Source organism: Anopheles maculipalpis, chromosome 2RL (assembly GCF_943734695.1).
Source record: "Anopheles maculipalpis chromosome 2RL, idAnoMacuDA_375_x, whole genome shotgun sequence".
Taxonomy (NCBI): domain Eukaryota; kingdom Metazoa; phylum Arthropoda; class Insecta; order Diptera; family Culicidae; genus Anopheles; species Anopheles maculipalpis.
The window spans coordinates 26,995,688-27,016,189 of NC_064871.1; the positions used below are offsets into that span (position 1 = coordinate 26,995,688).

Sequence of the window (20,502 nt, forward strand, 5' to 3'; positions counted from 1 at the left end):
CTAAAGGAGTTCGATTCTTTTCGGCGAAGGATTCTAGGCGAAGTTTAGTGTTCTTGTGTTGATGTTTTATTTACTTTAAAGAAAGGGTATAAAAACTAAAAAAAGCTGTTACAAATTTCATCCCTGCACACGAATTTATTCCCCATTATCACCACCGCACAAGGTAAGCAGTCGTAAACCGTGCGCCATACGCAGTTTCAGCGCCTGTCAAACCAATTGTGTTCCAAAACAACGCCGTTCAAGTGAAAACAATACTTTCCTGATCGTCGCAAGTTTTACCTAATTTTCTCAAAATGTCAATTGAAATTGAATCGGCCGAGTAAGTTTCGTCAAGAGTTTGATCAATGGCCACCAGCATCTATTAAAATTGGATCCCTTTTCAGTGTGATCCGTCTGATTCAGCAGTATCTGAAAGAGTCGAACCTTCACAAAGCATTACAAACATTACAGGAAGAGACAGGCGTTTCCCTCAACACCGTCGACAGCGTGGAAGGTTTCGTGTCCGACATTCACAATGGCCACTGGGACACGGTGCTCAAAGCGATCCAATCGCTCAAACTGCCCGACAAAAAGCTGATCGATCTGTACGAGCAAATAGTGCTGGAATTGATTGAACTGCGGGAACTGGGTGCTGCCCGTTCTTTGCTGCGCCAGACCGATCCAATGATTATGCTAAAGCAACAGGAAGCGGAACGTTACATCCATCTGGAAAATATGCTGCAGCGTGCATACTTCGATCCGCGCGAAGCTTACCCGGAAGGTTCTAGCAAAGAGAAGCGACGAGCCGCCATCGCTACGGCCCTTGCCGGTGAAGTGTCGGTGGTACCGTCGTCGAGACTGTTAGCTTTGCTGGGGCAAGCTCTCAAGTGGCAACAGCATCAAGGATTGCTACCACCCGGTACGACGATTGATTTGTTCCGCGGTAAGGCCGCCATCAGGGACCAGGAGGATGAATCGTACCCTACGCAGCTGGCCCGCCAGATCAAGTTCGGACAAAAGTCGCACGTCGAATGTGCCCTATTCTCACCCGACGGTCAGTATTTGGTGACGGGCAGTGTGGATGGTTTCATCGAGGTGTGGAACTTTACCACCGGCAAAATACGTAAAGATTTAAAGTACCAAGCGCAAGACAACTTCATGATGATGGAACAAGCCATCCTGTCGATGGCATTCTCGCGTGACTCGGAAATGCTGGCGACCGGTTCGCAGGACGGTCAGGTGAAGGTGTGGAAGCTGATAACGGGCCAATGCTTGCGGCGGTTCGAAAAAGCTCACTCGAAAGGAGTCACGTGTTTGCACTTTTCCCGTGACAATAGTCAAATTTTGACCGCTTCCTTCGATCATCTGATACGTCTGTACGGTTTAAAGTCGGGCAAAATGTTGAAAGAGTTTCGGGGACATACGTCCTTCGTAAATGAAGCCGTTTTTTCGCCCGACGGTCATCATGTGCTGAGCGCCTCGTCGGACGGTACGGTGAAGGTGTGGTCACTCAAGACGACCGAATGCATTTCGACCTTTAAAGCGCTGGGCACCCATTTGGCGGTCAATTCCGTGCTTATACTGCCAAAGAATCCGGAACACTTTGTGGTGTGCAATCGGTCGAACACGGTCGTCATCATGAACATGCAGGGCCAAATTGTGCGCTCGTTCTCGTCTGGTAAGCGTGAGGGTGGTGCATTCATCTGTGCCACAATATCACCGCGTGGCGAGTTTATATACTGTTGCGGTGAGGATTTGGTGCTGTACTGCTTCTCCGTGACGTCAGGAAAGCTGGAACGTACACTGAACGTGCACGAGAAAGATGTCATCGGGCTAACGCATCATCCACATCAGAATTTGCTCGCATCGTACGGATGTGACGGATTGTTGAAAATGTGGAAACCTTAAGAGATGACCCAATACCTTAACCTTGCATGCATGCGGACAGTAAAAAAAAATAGTATGTATAAAAACTAAGTATAATAAATGACAAGTGTGAGTAAAATAGTACAAAGCTGTCAAGAGAACAAACGAAAGAACAAGATACCGCTTTGAATTAGCCGTTGGCGCTACGATCCGCTTACGCTGCTTGTTACAAGTGGCTTCATCTAACAGACAGCATGAATATTAAATTGTTTTTTGACGGGAGCGCACATCCATCTAACCGACGGTAGTCCATCCTAGCCGGCACAGTGAAAGGAGAACAAAGGACTGCTAATGATGTTTGCTTTCGTCTTCACTGTCTCTCACTCGACCTGTGCTGTATGCACAATAATTTCGTTAGTGGCAAACCGGATGACAATACCACTGTCGCTCAGCTGGGCATTCTTAGCGAAATGCGTGGTCAAACGGCAAAAACTGTGCTCTGCGGTGGCCCGAAAAATATTTTCCTCTTAACACTGTGATAAAGAAAGTCCTAAATTTGCATGTTACATCGTGGGGAGATGAAGAGTTCTTTTGTATCAGTTTCCCTGTAATACTCAACTGCTTCTTTATAGCTTCTATATGGAGGTGAAGGTTAGTAATGAAATTATTTCCCTCCGCGTGGATCTAATCAGGCAACGAAGCAACGGTGTGTAGTAAGTTCAGCCATAACTATATTCTTTCCCGATTGAATCAGTCCTTTGGTCCGTGTTGCGTTACAAAACCCGGGACGTCGTCAGCTCGTTCTGCATGATGGAACAGAACAGCTAGGGGTTGATTAAATAATGAGCTATTGTAGGTTGTAGCAGTTGTTGCAAATTAATTTGATTCTTATGGTTTTCGTCCTTCGTCCCATCGTAAATGATCACATAAAGAAAGCTATTTAAGCGACGCCCGTAAAAAAAAAAAGAATTTTGACACGCGTTCTTAAGACTTGTGTATATATCTTCAAGATTACTTCCCATCTGTACTTATGCAAGAGTACAAGAAACATCATCCTTTGTCAAGGAAACTATCGTGGATCGTCGTCTGTCTTTTTACCCCCCTCGGTATCGGTTGTTTTACGGAAACGATCCCTTTATCCTTCTGAAGGGTATTAAAAACAAAATGTTGACGACAAATATTGACATCTGATAGGATTTTTATCCCTTTTCTTTCGTCTGCTTTTTTGCTTTTGGTCGCGTGATATCTCTCTCCCGCACTATGTATCATCGCTCGCAGTAAAGAAGCAACCCTTCAGACTTCCCACGTGCCCATTGCCAAACGACGGAAAGCCGCCAGTTTTTCTATTTTTCTGGCCTTTCGCGCGTTGTAAACATACCAGGCGGACGGTTGTTTACATGAGTGCTAAAATAAACCATGTCACGTATGCCGCATACAGACTTCCAGCGAACCAGACCCACCGACCCAAGCCGGTCAGCTCGAAACAATGCCGCGAATGGGTTTATGAAATGTTTTTGATGTTCGGAATTTGAAATGTGGTGCCATCATTCAATCATTCCTACGCTGGAATGCATCTGATTTCAGTTGTGTTTTGTGGCTCCTAGTCTAGCTTCTTTGTTGGCCAGTACTTTTCATTCCATCCCACTACTGGATGCATTAGTAGAATCCATTTAAGGGCATGCAATAATCATGCCAGTTTACCGAAGTTCACTAAATATTCATCATGCTTAATGTCGGTATGATTGAATTGTCGATATCACGGGGTATATAATTTACGTCTCGCGTTAATGTACACTTCCCGTCGTTCATGTTTGCCCCGGCCACAAACTGCAAGTCAATTAAGTGCGGGGTGTTTATTTCTGTTCGGTACATTGAATTAGCTCGAAAGCCGAAGCGATTGAGCGTAGGATTAGGGGCAGTGGCGCGTGAAATCGAACCACCTTTTCCCACGAATTTGCTCTAACCCATTGCGCCTAACGGAAGCCACATGAAAACAACCAACAGCGCAGAGCAGGAAACCCACGTGCACGTAGTAAAAATCTGATCTCTTTGAGGATCTCGTGTAGTAGTAGGGTAGCAATGAAAAAATATGAAAGTAAAAATAGATTACAATTTGTCATCAACCCGCAATGCCTCTCGCTCCGTGTTGCAGGTTGCTTGCTGGATCACACATAGAATTTCACTGGATGGCTGGATCACACAGCCGGCAATAATTTGAAAACAAATTTTCCAATAATTCAATTCAATTTTCGATGGGATTCTTCGGCCCCGGTCTTCTGTGTGCACTTCTTGTCTGTTCACCGATTTCCCAAAAACAGAACCGATTATATACCGGGTATTTGGCCTAAGCCGCTAAAATCCCCCGACACCCGAGATTGTAATTAAATTTAGTCAATTTTCAATTCCTCGTCACTCGCTTTTGCTTAGGTTAGGGAGGGTCCCCTTATGGTGGTGGTGTGAATGGTGGGGTAATATTTTTGGCATTAAATTGATCACACACACGCACGCACGCAAAATATCTGACTCGTCTAAAACGCATACATTTTCTCCTGTACGAAGAACGGATGGTGTGCGATAATTTTCTTCCTGGTAGTAATTTTTCTTGCTTCCTCGTAGAAACCGTCAGTGAGGTAGGACCTAGACACAGCTCGCGATCTTGGCTGGGGAGAGAGTGTTTATTACCATGCAAACATACTATCCGACCACCCACGTTTGCCGGCTTGCGCTGGGACGTCGCCGATGGCGAACGGAACCCCTGATCCCCGGACATGAGATTGGGTGTAAAGCTTAAAGACTAAACATCAATTCGTATTTCAATTCCGCATGGATGAAAGTAGCAAACTCGCTACTTGGTAATGAAATTGAATTGATTTCAATCCAATACACAATTTTTCGGATCCGGATCCATGGGTCCGATTACAGCAAACGGCAAGCTCAGATGGACAATGGATGGTGCGCTACTATAACACAACCTTGCCCTGCTGCTGTTGATTCTGTTGAAACAATATTAAGCGTTGAAAATGAAAATCTCCCAATGGTGTCCTTACTGTGTGCTGCGGGGCCGTTGGGGATTGTATTCGCTCGGCACTTCGATTTCTTCACTTCCTTCTTTCCGGTAATGCTCTATTCATCCTTCTAGTTAACAACGCAAAGCAAGAAATATGCTTAGCGCGCATGTTGTCTGTGAGATGTTTTGATTTTTTTGTTCTGCGAAATTCATTCTATTCCTCTCGAGGTTTTAGATTTCAATAGTATCTTGGTACAATTTTCGGGAAATCCTTGAAAATGTGGCCATTATTGAGGGTAGAAAAAGCTGTTGCTTACAGTAACGCTTCAACGAACATGAACAGTGGCTACAAACGTGTGTGGCGCAAGTGTGTTGGGAGTTACAACAGCACGAATTTCGAGGCTGATACGATAAGCAACTTACTCGGTGCGATTTAATACTTGTGTTCTGTTTTGTTCCTGATTTTTGGTGTTTCTGGAATTCTCTGCTTAAGCGGCAAACCGCTATCAGTTAGATGCTGCTCGAATGATTCTTTCCCTTTAAGGCGAAACCACATGAAGCTGTCAGACGTCAGGATATCCTTTTATCTGTGCCACACAATCCAAAGGCTTCATCGATTCCGGCACCTGTAAGCCTATATGTGCGTGTTTATGTAGAGATTAGTTTTGTGAGGACAGGCCCCATTAGGCTTTGTGTGTGTGTGTGTGTGTATGTGTAATGTTTGTTAGACAACGATTCTGTGGCCGGTGTCAGGAACAGGTCGGTAGCTCAAACCGACATCATAGGTGTGCCCGACGTACGTTTTGGACAGCTCATAATGGAACTAATGGGATGGAGAAAAAAATCTGGGCATCTCCCGCCCTTTATGCACATGAAATCGTATCGATTACGCACAACAACAAAGAAAGCTCCAAACGGTAGTTAGGAGCATTGGCAAGATGTAAATAGGAAACAATTTCCCTGGAATCGGTGGTTGGTGCACGAAAACAACGATTTCCATCCCGTTCTACGGTTAAACCAACGCTTGGGCTTTAATCAACTTTCGTTTGCTGGAAGCTGCAGTTGAAAGTGGCCGTCTTGGAGGGGTAAATAAAACATCTCTCCTTTTATTATCAAATTGGTGGGTGGGTGTAGCTTTTTGGAACAGAACCTCATAAAGAGCCGGGTGATTATGGCGCATTATGTGGTTTAATCAAGCCAAATCTTATCGCACCCGATGGTGGCACAGGTTCTTTTAGCTATTCATCGGAATGTTTTATCTGCTCTGAACCACAATGCCAGCAATGTAGGCAAATATTAGGCGAAGGAATAGTACATTTTGGAGGTAGAATTCTGTATCCAATGAGGGTCGATCTGATACGTGCCTATGCGGTTTATGGCGATGTTGCAACGGCAATGATCATAAAATAGTAATAATGATCGTTTCATTGCTCGCTTCAAGAAATAAAAGAACGTTTTACCACACCAGAAATTTTGGTTTAATAGCCAGAGTTGACTCTATAAATTCAGGAAACGCCGTACGCCAAACGACAAGTCCCGTACATAGTTCAAATAATTTGAATTTCAAATTTTCGGTTATTTCGGCTTGAAGATCTTTTTTGACAGTTTTGTTTTGTATAAAAAAACAGATAGACTTTAACATGGTTTATTTGTGCGGATGGCGAATTGTCCCTTTTCGTCTCCAGCATTTACATTAATGTACTCTATATCTATATAAACAAACACTTGCACAATACATGTATACAAACATTGATCAGCTGTTAGGGTTCGCTTTTTACAATTTCTTCTCAAATGAAGCTGATGTTCGTACGACGATTTTTGTTTCTTGTTGAGGAATATCTACCGCGAACATGACTAGAATGCTTCCGTAGGATTCTGTTTTGTGCGTGCTCTGCCATCATTTAGGGTCCGAGATATGGCGATATGGGTGGATGAATGTTCCTAAATACAACAACGCACAGGACGGGAAGGCCAATGTGGAAGGAAACGATATTTACAGATGATAATATGGACAAACACGCACACATACGCCTACATTCTCTAATCAGCATTTGCCTTCCGGATTTGGCACTAGTTTCTAGAGCGAAGTGATGGCCTCTTCGCCCGCCCTTAGCTAAACCTTCTCGATCTCCGTCTGTTGGCTGGTAATGTTGGTGATCTCCGCCAGATTGGTGCTGTCCCGTAACGTACGCTTGGAACCACGGGTACTGTAGCTCCGATCGAGATCCATATCCCGGGAGCAGCACAGCTGTCGAAACACGCAGATGTAACAGGCCAGCAGCGAGGTCATCAAGATCGTGCCGATGATCACGGTAATGACCAGCAGCACGCTGACCTCGCCCTCCATTTCACGCGGCGTTGCTAGATGCGTTTTAGGCGCCACTTTTAGCTCGTGGTTGGTAAAGGGAGTTTTTGTATGCGTGATACGTGTGGCGTATCGGTCAAGTTGTAGTGCACGCCAAAGCAATGCGGATGAATATTACGTTTGAGCTTAACCAGACGTCTCAATGCGGCCTGTGTACTGCAGTCACGGGTTTGGGGTTGGCGAATGTGGACGTGCCTTTGGTGAAATCACGTAGTTTTGCTGAAATTCACTCGTCGGGCGGCGTGCAGAATGCTGCGTTGGATCTTTTCGCGCGCGATGCGGATGGTTTAGTGCTGATGAGAGAAAGGAATAGATAAATGTATGATATGGTTTATTGAATTTATACAAATATTTCGGCCATGTATCGAACACTGTGCCAGATGGAATAGAACAAAATGAAAAATTGCATAGAAAATTTACTATCATTCGCAAATTCCCAAATTGCCAAAGGAATTTTGCTTTGAATGATGTGTACAAGCAGTTACTTGCTTCCTAGAAACAATCGCTATTGCTAAATATTTCAAATGTACATTCTATTCTTGGCTTAACGACCTTCTAGGTCAGGCCGGCCATCGACAGGTTTATCGACAAGACTTGCCGATACCACGTAGTTGGATAGTCAGTCCTCACTACGGGGAAATCGTCCCCGGATGGAATTTGAACCTCGGTCCTGCAGTGTAAAAACACTATATCATAACTTCGATATAGAGTTTTAACATGTTTTGGAGAGGAATATCGATTGATTCTCCGAGTGGTTTACTTTTTAGAAAGGCTACAATCACGTACTTTTATGCTCTGTGCATATGTTTGGTATGAAAAGAATGGCAGCAAGAAAAGAAGAAAACAATTAAGGAATTAGATATTGTTTAGCAAGGTTTTTCAGTTCAACGAACACACAATAAAATTACGCACACGAATCTGATGTGCACCCACACAAACCTAACAAACTTACAAGTAATATCTCCAGGCAAACAGTTTAGAATCGTAGATTTTAAATATAATTAACGATATGGAAAGCAGTTAATATAGAGAAGAGCCATCGTAATTGTACTTTATTTTAAAAATACTTTATGTTGATGTTTCCGAAAATACCCTTATGGAGCACAGATTTTTTTTTCAATCTAACAGATAATCTCAATTATTGGGATCATTTTTAGGAGCTTGATGCTGCGTTCAAGTGTAATTCAAGCAACTGGTTAGCATGACATTCCAAGACCGATAAAATTACAACGAACACCCAAGGCATTCCGATGCTCTGTGTAGCAGAAAACAAAGCATTAGCTTTGTACCACAATGATGACAACACTTTTCCCCATGAATCGTGTCTGTGACAGATTTTTCCTGTCAAATTGCATAACATACCTTACGGCCAATCAGTCCAGACACAACATACCGTTTGAAGGATACAATGTTGTAAGTGAACAATACTACTCTATTACCCTTGGCACGTGCATGAACACGCACGTGGTACCACTGGGTATCTATCGGATTTACATCAAGAATGCAAAGCTATCTTTGAAAGTGAAAGCACACTAATGAGAGTGTGTTGATTGTTGTACTATTGATGTGTGGATGTTTGGAAATGTAAGACGGTCGTAAAAATGGCGCTGGGAATAAATCATTGTTCAACGGAGTGTGCGTGCGGAAGGATAAGGACCAGTTTCCATACCCGCGCTATGTATGTTACCCGTATGTATGTAACAGTTAACTGGCACCTGTTGTTAAGATCATCAAGAGGGTAAAAGAGGTATGCCTCTTACAAGTGTTGCCTCAACACTGGTGCTGGGGTGCTGTGTATTTAGAAGTGAAAATGTTTACTCAAAGATTTTGTTTAGAGTTTCGAGTGGAATTGCAAACTAATTTAAATGCGATAAAGCGAAGTGGAGTTTACATTTTTCCCCCTATTTTATTTTGCTGTACCGATTCGCAAAGGTAAATTTGTTGTTGATTTTTTGCATACATTAGCATGCATTGAGTGTGGAATAATGTTTGACTAAAAGCAGTCTCCCCACGAAAAAGTGGTGATGGGTCATGGAATTTTTCCGAATGATATAAGTGAAAGGGATTTTGATGTGTTGAAAAGGTTTTGTTTTGGGTCCCGGATTTCATTACATAAGAACAAGCCCGATACGGTTCGGGTCGATTTGCATGTAAAGATATGAAATCTAGGCTTGCCGAAAGAGTCCCACCCACCCGGATAACCATCGCCAGGAGAGTTCGGGTGGGAGTTTTTTAATTACTTATTGCGCAACAGTGAAATTGTGTGCGAAATAATTCCGGTACCGGTCTGAAGCAAACAGGGAGCGGCAGCGCTTGATCGTATCACCAGCAGCAACAGAAGCAAAAGGATATTAATTAAAAGGTAGACTAAATCCTTTTTCTGCTCAAACGAACCTAAACGGTGTGATGTTGGCTCGGCGTACACCGGGCGTCCGAGGAAGCTCGGTGCCAAATAATAGGCCGAGAGTTGGTTGGCGGGTTGTAAAGAAGCTGCGCTTCAGGCCTCTTTTTTACGTGTTCTGCCTAACAGTAACAACAACATCGGGATTTCGGGGAGGGGGGAGGAGGGGTATACTGGCGAAAAGCTTCAACAATTGCTAGTGGGCATTCGGGAGCAACAATCGTAACCAGCCGACAAACAGATAGCGGCAGAGTCGGCATGAAATGTACTAGTTCGTCTGTGTGGTTTCTTACCCTGCGGGTGCCTTACAGGTTTACAGGTACAAAATGATTTCGTTGAACCGTACGCAGCATGTAGCACTGCTGTTTATGTTATGAAAATGGGCCCATTTCGTTAGGACGATTGTTTTGCGGTTAAGCGAATTGAATGTTATGCTTTGATATCTTCACAAGAAGCGATACGAGCACGCTTTTGAGTAATACTATAATTAATGGTCTCCGTCCAGTTTGAAGACATCAGTTTAGAAATAAAACATTGAAGGACCATCCATTCCTGTCACGTTAAAAGGTCTGTACATTAGACTGCGTGTCTAGAGTTCCGTTCGAGAGATTTGTTGTGTTCGGAAATGCATGAATGAATGAATGAATCTGTACGAAGGTTAAAGGCTCGAGAGCTGAAATGTTCTATTGGAGTACGTTTTGCCTACAAGATTTGACAGAAAGCATCGGCCCCAATTTATGCGCGCCGAACGTAAATGAACTTGACGTTTCAATATTCGGTGTAACGAAAGCGAGAGTTAATATTTATTCTTCGTTTGCTTCCATAAATAGGCATGACTGCTAGTGATAGAATCTTAAAGAATTGCTGTGAGATTTTTGCTGAAAACTCTCGCAAAGTATAGAATTACCCGTCATTATGCAAAACCGTGTGCTTTAAATTGAACTGGAATTTTCATTATTGGAACATCGTCTCCATTGTTCCATTTTTTTCCAAAGAGTTCTTTCGTAGAAAATCTATAATTACTAAAAAGTTATCCGATTAAGGTAATCACTTCTTTAAAATCCCTTTATAATGCTCATTTTGTACCCCATTTTTTGCTGAGTACTGTGAAGAGTCTTCAATTAAAGAGTAATGCGTTGCAACCCAAATTAAATTGGGTTGGGAAAGAATTGGGTCGAATCGCTTCTGTTGTTCGGGATAAGCATTATAGTCCATTTTTTGTGACTGATGACCGTACCGGTACCGTGCTGCGACGTCGATTACGAAAACAAATTCTTAATCGAAAAAAGAAGCAGTTCCGTAAACGTACGGTGTTTAAATTATGAACGTCTTTAAGAGCAACCTTACCCACGGAGCGAGAGTACTTACTTCAGCGTGCTAGGCTGAGCGAACTGATCAATAAACGTATTCCGTCAAGAAATTGCGCTTTGGTACAAGAATAAATAAAATGTGATGAACTAAAATCAGGAGTATTGATTGCAAACTGGTACGAAACAACCAATTGCTGCAATAAGATCAAACCGCAACCGGTACACATTGTTGACGGATCGGAATGTAATGAGTTTTAAATTGGAATCGATTGCCCTTAGAATTGGCGATTGGCAACTGAGCGTTGTGAATAGAGAAGTAATGCATAACCGATGCGTCATCGTGAAGCTTTAATTTAAATGCTCAACTTTAATTAATTTGCGGGCATGCTATAAGTGATCAAATAAATCAAATGCAATTCTAAACCTGGTAGCCTTATTGATCGTTGATCAAACATTTAAACTGAGTGTTTGATTAAACATTTATATACTTACTTAAGTTTCTTATTGAATTTACAAATAATTCACTCTTTGGTTTTAGTCGCAGAATTCGCATAATGCAACAAAGAGAACGATGCTCAACACCGACTTATCAGAAGTATCCCGATACTTCAGTATCCTGTCTTGATCTGAGTTATAATGAGTCTCGTGGCGTTATCTAAGAAGCATAATAGCACAATCAATCATAGCGAAACCATATATCCACCTTTACTCCCCGTGCTTCCTTATCACCCTTAACCCTCGCCTCTTTCCCATTGATCTGAACCCGAGTGGCCGAAGGCAGAAATTTAATAAACCTATCGGTCTCATTTCACCACCGATCACAGGTTAAGAGGCTTCTCTACGCGAGAGTTCAGTTCAGATAACAGAACCCCGACCCGTCGCTTGATGACGACGGCGACAACATTGCTGAAAGGCACGCACCAGCTTTCCGGCTCCGTTTTCGTCCGTTACCATGACCGCCACGTTGTTGTTGTCGTCGTCGTGGGGTTAATCACGAAGGATTAGGATGATTAGTGAGATGCTGCCTTGTGCGGCATACGCGTTTGCTGTCCGTATACGTTTCCTTATCCAGCAATGTGCGTAACGTCTACACACAGCTAGTAAAGGATGTAAATTCAAATCAAGGACGCGATGAAGAGAAATTTATTTTTTCTTCAAATTCAACCTGATCGGTCTGTGGACGAATCCGAGTTTGGTATTTTATTTAAGATCTAATACAAGATGCAAAGAACTTCTTCTTTCTCGATGTGTACCACATTATGTACCACATGAGCTTGCCTTTTTTCTCTTATGTGGTCAAATAACTTCTGTTCCTGGAAAGGAAACAACCCACTGGGACGTAGTCAGGATTTTAATTTTGTAAGACTTCTCTGTAGAGCGACATGATTCAACATTCAAGAGACGGGACAACAGGTCTCGTTGCGCTTCTCAGTATGTTGCCTATTTTGTTTGCTACTACCGAAGGCATCTAAGTGAGGGAAATCTTGGGTAATGAATGATTAATTAATGTTTCGAAACAGTTTCATCGTTCGAGTTTCTATAGATTACATTGGTCTTATCGAATGCCTTAAGAATGCTCGTAGGTTGAATGAACCTATCCAATGAACGGTTGGAAAAAATCCTTGAAAAGTATCTACTTTGCTAGTGTTAAGTTATTGTATTAAATATTTGTTCGTCCTACAACAAATTGAAAATAAACAAACACTAGGATAATATTCTCCATTTTTTTATTAACACGCAACTAAAGCACAGATGCAAAAGCGTTTTGTTCCCATGGGTCTATTTAGATCACCTGACAGTCAGCATGATTTGCCGACAAAACTGTTTGGAAGACCAATTTGTTTGTTGTTTGATTCACAAAATAACTTCCGGTGAATGTCGTCTGGTGTCTAGGTTTTCTTAGAACTGCCACAAGCAATTTTACATTTAACTCTTCAACCGTATTTTGTAAAGTTGGAATGGACAGGAGCAGGAGTGAGGTGGGTGAGGTAATTATGTGATTCTTAAAATAATCATTCCCTTAAAGGAGGGCACCCAACAGTGGGAAGCAAAATGTCACCCAACAATTGTGCGTTGCGTGTGAGGAACGGAGAAATTGTGGAAGGGTAAAGTAGGAAAGTAGAGGAATTTCTTACAATGCGTACAATGTAAGGAGCGTAACAAAATGTTCTAGCAGTATTGCAGATAGCTCGACGTGCTTTAAAATGATTTGCTTCAACTATTTCTGTTGTGATTTGATCTGAAGTACGGTTTATGATTGATTTCCCTATCGAGTAAAACGGGAAGAACGGGTGGGACGTTGATGCAATAAACGTCCCATAAAGCTTACCTTTTGTGCCGTTCGGTTCATAGGAAAAACACCACTCAATCGAGCGTTTATAATGTGATTTTGTCTTTTGTTGTGTATAGTCTGCTCGATTCTCCAGAAAGCTTGCCATCAGGTCACGACGAAGTTTTTCGAAGTGAAGAAGAAAAACTCGTGGCCGAAAAATGATGACATCGATTCCGTTCGGGGTGACAAAAAAAAAAAAAAACCACCCGGCTACACCATCGATCATGCTGGGCGGGTCTGTAAACTTTAATCAAGCGTCATTAAGTGCGACACGATGCGTATCAACGTGGCGTGCGCGGAACTGACGTGAAACGGTGTAAAGGGGAAAACCGAGCAAACAAAGTCGCCTTGCTGTCCTTCCCCCGTTTTGCCTGTTTGTTTGAACTATGCGTGTTTGGCAGTGTCTCCAGGCCGGGTTTTTCGATGGTTGGGAGCGGTAGAAGTGCGCTTTAAGGTTCGGTTTTCGTGGAAGGCAACTGCTCTAGCAACCGGGACGATAGCAATCACTCAAATTCGATGCATTCCGCCCAAACTGTGCAAAGGGACGGGACGCCTGTGTTCTAGTAACCGGAACCCTCGGGACAACGCGGACATTCCAATACCCAATGCTCAGTTTAATAACAGGAAAAACTTCAGCGCTCCATAAGTTCGATGTAAAACACGTTTTACGAGTTCGAATTCGAGCCTTATGCACGGGTGTGTTTCACTGCCTTTTTTTTCTTGTTCGGGGGGGGGGGGGGGGGGAAGCGAAAATTGTTCCCCAAACTTTTACAATCATAAACTGGAAAGCACAAACCGAACCAGTTTGCATTCGACTGTGCAAACGGCACGAACTTTTCGTCCAACAACTTCCAGGTAAATTGAAGCGGGAGGCAATGTCTGTCGTTAAATTATTCATTTTGTTACCCAAACTCGCAGCAGTTTTTAATTGGAATGGTTCAGTTGTGTTTTTGTGGCGTGCTTTGATGAGCTTGTAAGATTTTGCAAATGCCGTTTCGATGATGGTGGAATCTCTCGCAGCGGCTAATGCTAAAGGTCACCGTAAGAGAACGGTGTTTTAGTTAAGGGAATGCGCTTTAGGCGTGAGTCTTGATGAAAATGGAATAAACAAAACGCAAACAGCACAGACTCACACACAGATGCAGATCATCACCAGAATTTCTGTTTGGCAGTACCTTTTCTACGGTTGATTGACATTCCTTCCCGTTCCCTCTGAAGGGCTCTGAAGTTCTGGGAAAGTCACGGTTGGACAATCATGTTTAATCCAGAGTTTAAAATATTTTGTGGGATAAATTATTCCGAATTTGAAACAAAACAAATCTACATCTTGTTTTATGTAGAAATTTATTCGTTCATTTCAGCAATGCGCTACCACAGTAAATAAGCTTCTCAAATGCTTAGGAAATATGTTGAGAATTTCACCGTATACGGTAGAAGGTATCTATCGCGAATGTCCACCATCTAGCTTGGGACGAAATGTCTAGCATGAAGCGAAATGTCTGAAAACAATTTTCCACCAAATGGCCGCTTCGGAAACATCTCCTGATTGACCGTTTGCGTGGTGGAATAAGTAATGCAGCGCAGGATGCCATTACATATCTGCTCCCGGGATGATCGTTAACGTCTTTCTACCGCGCTGGCTTTCGTTTTCTATGCCACACCATGTGGTGCACAGTGAGAGGATAAAGTTTTTGGTTGAAAGAGGAAATTTTCTTTTGTATACTTTTTCAAGACTAAAAAATTGTTTTAAACTAAAAAACAAATTTTTAAGTGAATTTCCAATATTAATTCTATCGTTTGTTACTAAATGCTTCATGCTATGCGAAGTTTGTCCATTGCTTTATCTTCAGCATTCCCACTATTCTTGGAAGGCACGTTAATGATCCAGAAAGTGAACGTTTTTCTCATCAACGCTATTTCGCTTTCGCCATCCAACCAAGAGCCCGGGAAAGGCAAACCCGCGAGAGGGAGTGGGTCACAACGGTTCCAACTGTAACGCTAGCAGTAAGAACGGAAGCAGACGATAAGGATATAACGGCGGTGGCAAAATATCCGTGAGAATGAGGCACAACACGAAACAAACGCCTTCCATACATCAATACGACGCGAATCCAATTTCTTGCGAGGCAAGCAAGAAGTTTCCCGGCGAACACGATAACACTGGCGTTGAAAACCACAACCGGCGCTTGTATATTATTGTCTTTTTTATGGCGAGTTTTTCTCTGCACAGCTCAATTTACGGTACCGTCAAATTGGCCTTTAGCAGAACTTGTATCCTGTGGTAGTAGAAATCGTCCTATAAAAAAGCTTGACAATTTCGAATGATATGTCACAAACTTTATTTCAACCTCCCTTCAACCTGGAATCCTAGAGTGAAGGTGCATTGTTTTATACATTTTACTCGCAGACATTTGACTTCCGATAATGAAGGTGAATAGGAACAAAAATTGGAAATATACACACCGCCGGAAATCACGTTTTGCTTCCGAAGAAATACCACAGCATGATACAACCAGCACAGCATCCTTTCGAAGAGAAGCAATAGCAATTGATGGGAAGCATCCTGCGTACGAAAAAAGTGGTTCCAATAAAATGCTGTGTCTACGAAACAGGTGCAATACGATGTGCATGAAAAAGATCGAATGGCAAACACAACCGGTTGGACATCATCAGCATAATCATCAGACTATGTTATGGAGAAAAAATTTGTTCGGCACATCGTTCGATTCGGAAGTTTTTACTGGGGATTTTTTTTGTAAGGTACTACCGAACCGGTTGTGCAATAATTTTACTTTTATTGGCCTTTTTGGGTTATTCTTTTTTATCTATCGATCAAAACAATCTGTTTGATCTTTGTTCTGTAAGCTTAACTGCTGGTCGGTCTATTCAATAGTATTACAAATGCGTAAAAGGTTATGCCAAGGCCAATACTCGGAAGCGAATTCTAAAGAGCAAACCCCTTAACAACCCATAACGTTAGCAAAACGTTTGCTTTTTGTAACGAAAAATAAGCTGTAAAACAAATCGATTCCAGCCATATCTCTCAAATGGTCATTCAAACGGTGGCCGGGGTGCCCCATCAATAAGAATCGTTCCCTTTTTTATATTTGATTGACAATGCTCCCTTTTATATTGGAACAACAAACATGCATTCTCACCCAGAAATCCATGTAATGGATTGTGTGGTAAAGGTTATCGAAGTGATTGTCGATTGGCCACCACCAAAGGGCCCACGCACATACGGGCGTCGTTGTCCATAGACACTCGCAACCAGATGAATGAAGTTTCTCATTCATCGTTCCGAGAATTGAAGCGAGTTCCGGTATCCGGTCCGATCCGGTCATTTTCACCTGCCCTTACCGCTGTCCGCTGGGTGGAATTTACAGCCGGGAAACGTGATTGGATTACCCGGCAAAGCTAAAGCACTGGGCTCGTCTTTAACGCGACCGCTTTGCTCTAGGCGTGTTGTACGGGCTTGCCGTGGCAATTTATCAAATCACCCACAGGTGGGACGTTTATGGCACTCTCTTCACGTAGCAATAGCGCGCTTTTTTTTTTTTTTGTTATTGCTGTTGTACCGTGACTGGTCTGTATAGAGCAACCATACGCATGTAAAGATACGCACAAACGTTGCAAAGGTTTGCAAAGAAGAGAGATGAAGAAAAATAAGGGAGTGAAAACTGCCGTTTACGTACGTGGAGCAGCAGAAAAAAAAATAAAATAATCAAATTCCGCGCCCTGCATCAAGTTGGGAATACACGTGTAGAAATTTCGATTGAATACCGTATCAAATTGGTTTTTGGAATGTAAAATAAAAACGTACCGGAGGTGGGTTTTGCTTTGCGTTTGCTTAACTATTTTCAATCACAAAGATAAAATATAGCACACCATTCTCGTGAACACGGATTGCCGGATGGTTTAATCTCATTTCCATAAAAGAAAAAAGAAGAAACAATCAAACCAATTGCGCCTTATTGACAAGAGCATGGAATTATACTTCACCGAAAGCGTTCCAAACTGGTGAAACCAGTTTTACACCGTCAATCACCTGCCATCATCGCCCAGCGTGAGACATTTATGACGGCGTGAATAATATTACGCGCCCGAGAATTTGTTTTCGCTTCAAATTTTCAAATCTCCATGGAGGCGCCCAGTCTTTTTCAATTTTTCATGCGCTGAGTTGTGATCGCGATGAAGATAATTTGCAAAAACACTTGAACGGCACACGTGAAAAGCATCGTGCTGGTATCCTTGAGATGATAATGTGTTTATTAACCTTTGTATTTCGCACACTTAAGTGTGTGTTTTTGCTGGGACCGTGTGTTCGCTTGACTGATGCAACGTTAATTTTAGAAACGCATGTTCGATCGGGTACCTTGTATCTTCATCATCATCAACACCGTTTAAAATTCAGTTAACACAGGTGGAACAGAGGTGGTAGAGATGTTGAAAATGAAGTTGACTTCAATTACTGTACCCTTCTTCCCAGTACAGTTCTCAACCTTCAGGTGCTGTTGTCATCTTTCCCTAGTGTGCTTTTGTATTACCCATCGCACCGGCACTTAACGATGGTACCTTTCAGTGAAAGTCCCACCAGGTTATCGCGACTAACCACCTCAACTTACCAAATTATTCCATCTTCCTGCACTGCTCGATACCGATCTCGTGGTACCGTCGCTGTCTTGTCGTGCCAGCTTCACCCGGGACTAGTACACCATTGCCGTCGTGATGAGTTTTGCCGGCTGCTATTGAATGGTGGTCCATTAATCAAAATCTATCAAGCTGGCAAGAAATGTTCGACCCAAACCACTTTACACTGGGTCGGACAAGTCGAGGCTGGGAGGTAGACTTTGCTTTCCACTTTACTTCCAAGAACACGAGGGATCCGGTGGGCCAGAGCCTCACATTCAATCTGCACTTTGCAACGTTTTATCGGGAGGTAGAGTGGGAACGAATTTCCCCCTCCCTGAGCGGCGGTAAACCGTTTCCAACTAATTCACTTGATGATATCACTGGTATTCTCCATCGGGACCCATTTTCCCGGTGCCAATGCCAATCCCTGTCTCAACACGAAGCTGCATTTAATTCATTTTCATTTTTGGAATTGTAATAGATTGCTGCCTGGTGGGACTGTGGTTTTAACTTTCGTATGAGGGTTAGCGCATACTACTTGTTGCTTGTTGTTAGGACATTTGTAGCGAGTTGCGTGTACTACGAACTGTTTCGTTGTTTAAATGACGCACACGACACGAACGGGTTTGTGGCAACGGATTTGCTCTGGAAGACCGCCAAAAGAGAACTGACTTTATCTGCTGATCTATCAACAACATCATGCCGGGGAGTATCGCTCTTCATTTTACGCTCCACGAATTTCGCTTTTTGCTCTCGCTTTTACACTCGCTCATAGTGATGGCTCGTGTGAATTGGAAGAGTGTGATAAAAGCTAGCTTTTTCGTTCGTTAAATAATATATGGTTGTTGGAATGGTTCTTAAAGAAACAAGCCAAGGGCTAGTGATTTTTGTAACTTTTGGTGCTAATTACTCATTGAATAAATATCTTACTTTCAGTTGAACAATGTCCATCTCTACATCCAAGTGAGAAGAAATCTCAATCTTCTCATTGAGAGAATATTGTGTTCAGTTACGTTTCATTCTCAACTCATACACGCTCCAAAAATAGTGCCTTTTACGCATGGAGCTCATTGTTGGTTCAGTTTCGCGCCATAATTCACAAGCTATAACACTCTTGCCATGTGTAGTGAGAGAATGAGGCAACCAGTGGGAAGGAAGGTGGACCAGTTTGGTCCTCCGACTCGTCCATAAAAGTAATTTAATCGTTCCCAACGATCTTTAATGCCGACAAATGTAAACAATTGTTTTAGTGGCGACTACGACCAACAAGTTGTTTCGGTCGTCTTGCCGTGCTTGTATCGAACGGAGCATATTCAGTGTGGATGACGCTCTCGGTTTAAAGGCTGAGCAGCACTTAATCATAGTAGCAGTTAATGTGCGTAATTGATGTTTGAAATCATATTTCCTGTTAAGTTCACCTTTTTTTCCCGCACTTACTTTTGTCAATTAGAGTAACTGCCTGAAGAAGAAAGACAGCATAAATATAAAAACATAACACTATGAAACCTGTTACAATATACCGGTACACTCCTTGATTCTTCTTTTTTTTTTGGTCGCAAAATCAATAATTGAAAATAAAATCACATTACATCGCAGATATTGGAACCAGTGAAACATAAAACGATATAAGTAAAACAAACAATAAAAAGTAAAACTATCTGTTTCATCCAATGTGCCATCTTGTGTGAGTGTGCGACATTTACAAACAAAGTGACGAAGACGAAGAGATTGAGCAGTCTTGTGAAGATGATTTCAGTGTCATGTTTAACGACGCTTTCGGTACCCTTTTTGTGATAACTATCCCGTTGGGTAGTAGTGGTAACATATTGTGGAAATAATTAATTATTTATTTGCTGATAGAACTCCATGCTTGATATGAAATGTTATGTTGAGCCTTTTAATAGCGTCTCGGAAATGTGTTTTATTATGACATCAAAAAGGTATAAAGAGGCAATGCGGCGGTAAAATCGTCATACTATAATGAGAAAGCCGGTATAAAATTCTTCTTGATTTATTTTTAAGATTTAACATGGACATTCAATGCATCATTAGTTGTGTTAATCACTTGACAACTATACAATATTGCGAAGTTGAAATAGTTATTTATTTTATTTATAATTAATTATGACGGTCCAGTGCCGTATTGTTCACACCGCTTGTGTTGAAAAAAAAAAAATACAATTATATTGGTAAGGCATTTCCTCCTTATTCTTTGCCTTATCCCGGGCATACTCGGTTGTGGATGGTTGTGGTGATGGTGATGATGATGATGATGATGATGATGATGATGTAGTGGTGGATGTTGTGAATTTTGATGGTCCGGGACTATCGCTGTGACTATTGTGATGATGATGGTTGGAAGTTGAAATAGTTGTTGATAGTACTTTTTTATAACAGAGGGACGGCCATGGTGTGAAAAGCTGCACCAATCTTCACACAGCAGGGACGAAGTTCAAATCCTATCAGGACCGTTCCTACGTAGTGAGGACTGACTATCCATGTACGTGGTTTCACCAAGTTTAGTAATCCATTTGATAACCGGCTTGACCTAGTAGGTTAGGCTATATTACACAAATATATTTTGTACTTTTTAATCTTTCGTGAAAGGAA

General features: G+C 42.3%; 3 protein-coding genes across 4 annotated transcripts in view; 2 read left to right on the forward strand and 1 right to left on the reverse strand.

Moving 5' to 3' along the window:
- The window catches only part of LOC126557127 (uncharacterized), a 402,968-nt gene that overhangs the window by 108,052 nt on the left and 274,414 nt on the right, over window positions 1-20,502 (forward strand). The gene's annotated exons all lie outside the window — the stretch shown is intronic.
- Window positions 294-1,887, forward strand: LOC126557794 (WD40 repeat-containing protein SMU1). The gene is made up of 2 exons (XM_050213678.1): window positions 294-319; window positions 384-1,887. The coding sequence occupies exons 1-2, from the start codon at window positions 294-296 to the stop codon at window positions 1,885-1,887; spliced, it is 1,530 nt and encodes a 509-aa protein (XP_050069635.1).
- Window positions 6,933-7,235, reverse strand: LOC126559560 (uncharacterized). The gene has a single exon (XM_050215730.1). It carries the CDS (start codon window positions 7,197-7,199, stop codon window positions 6,966-6,968), a length of 234 nt encoding a protein of 77 aa, XP_050071687.1. The 5' UTR covers window positions 7,200-7,235; the 3' UTR covers window positions 6,933-6,965.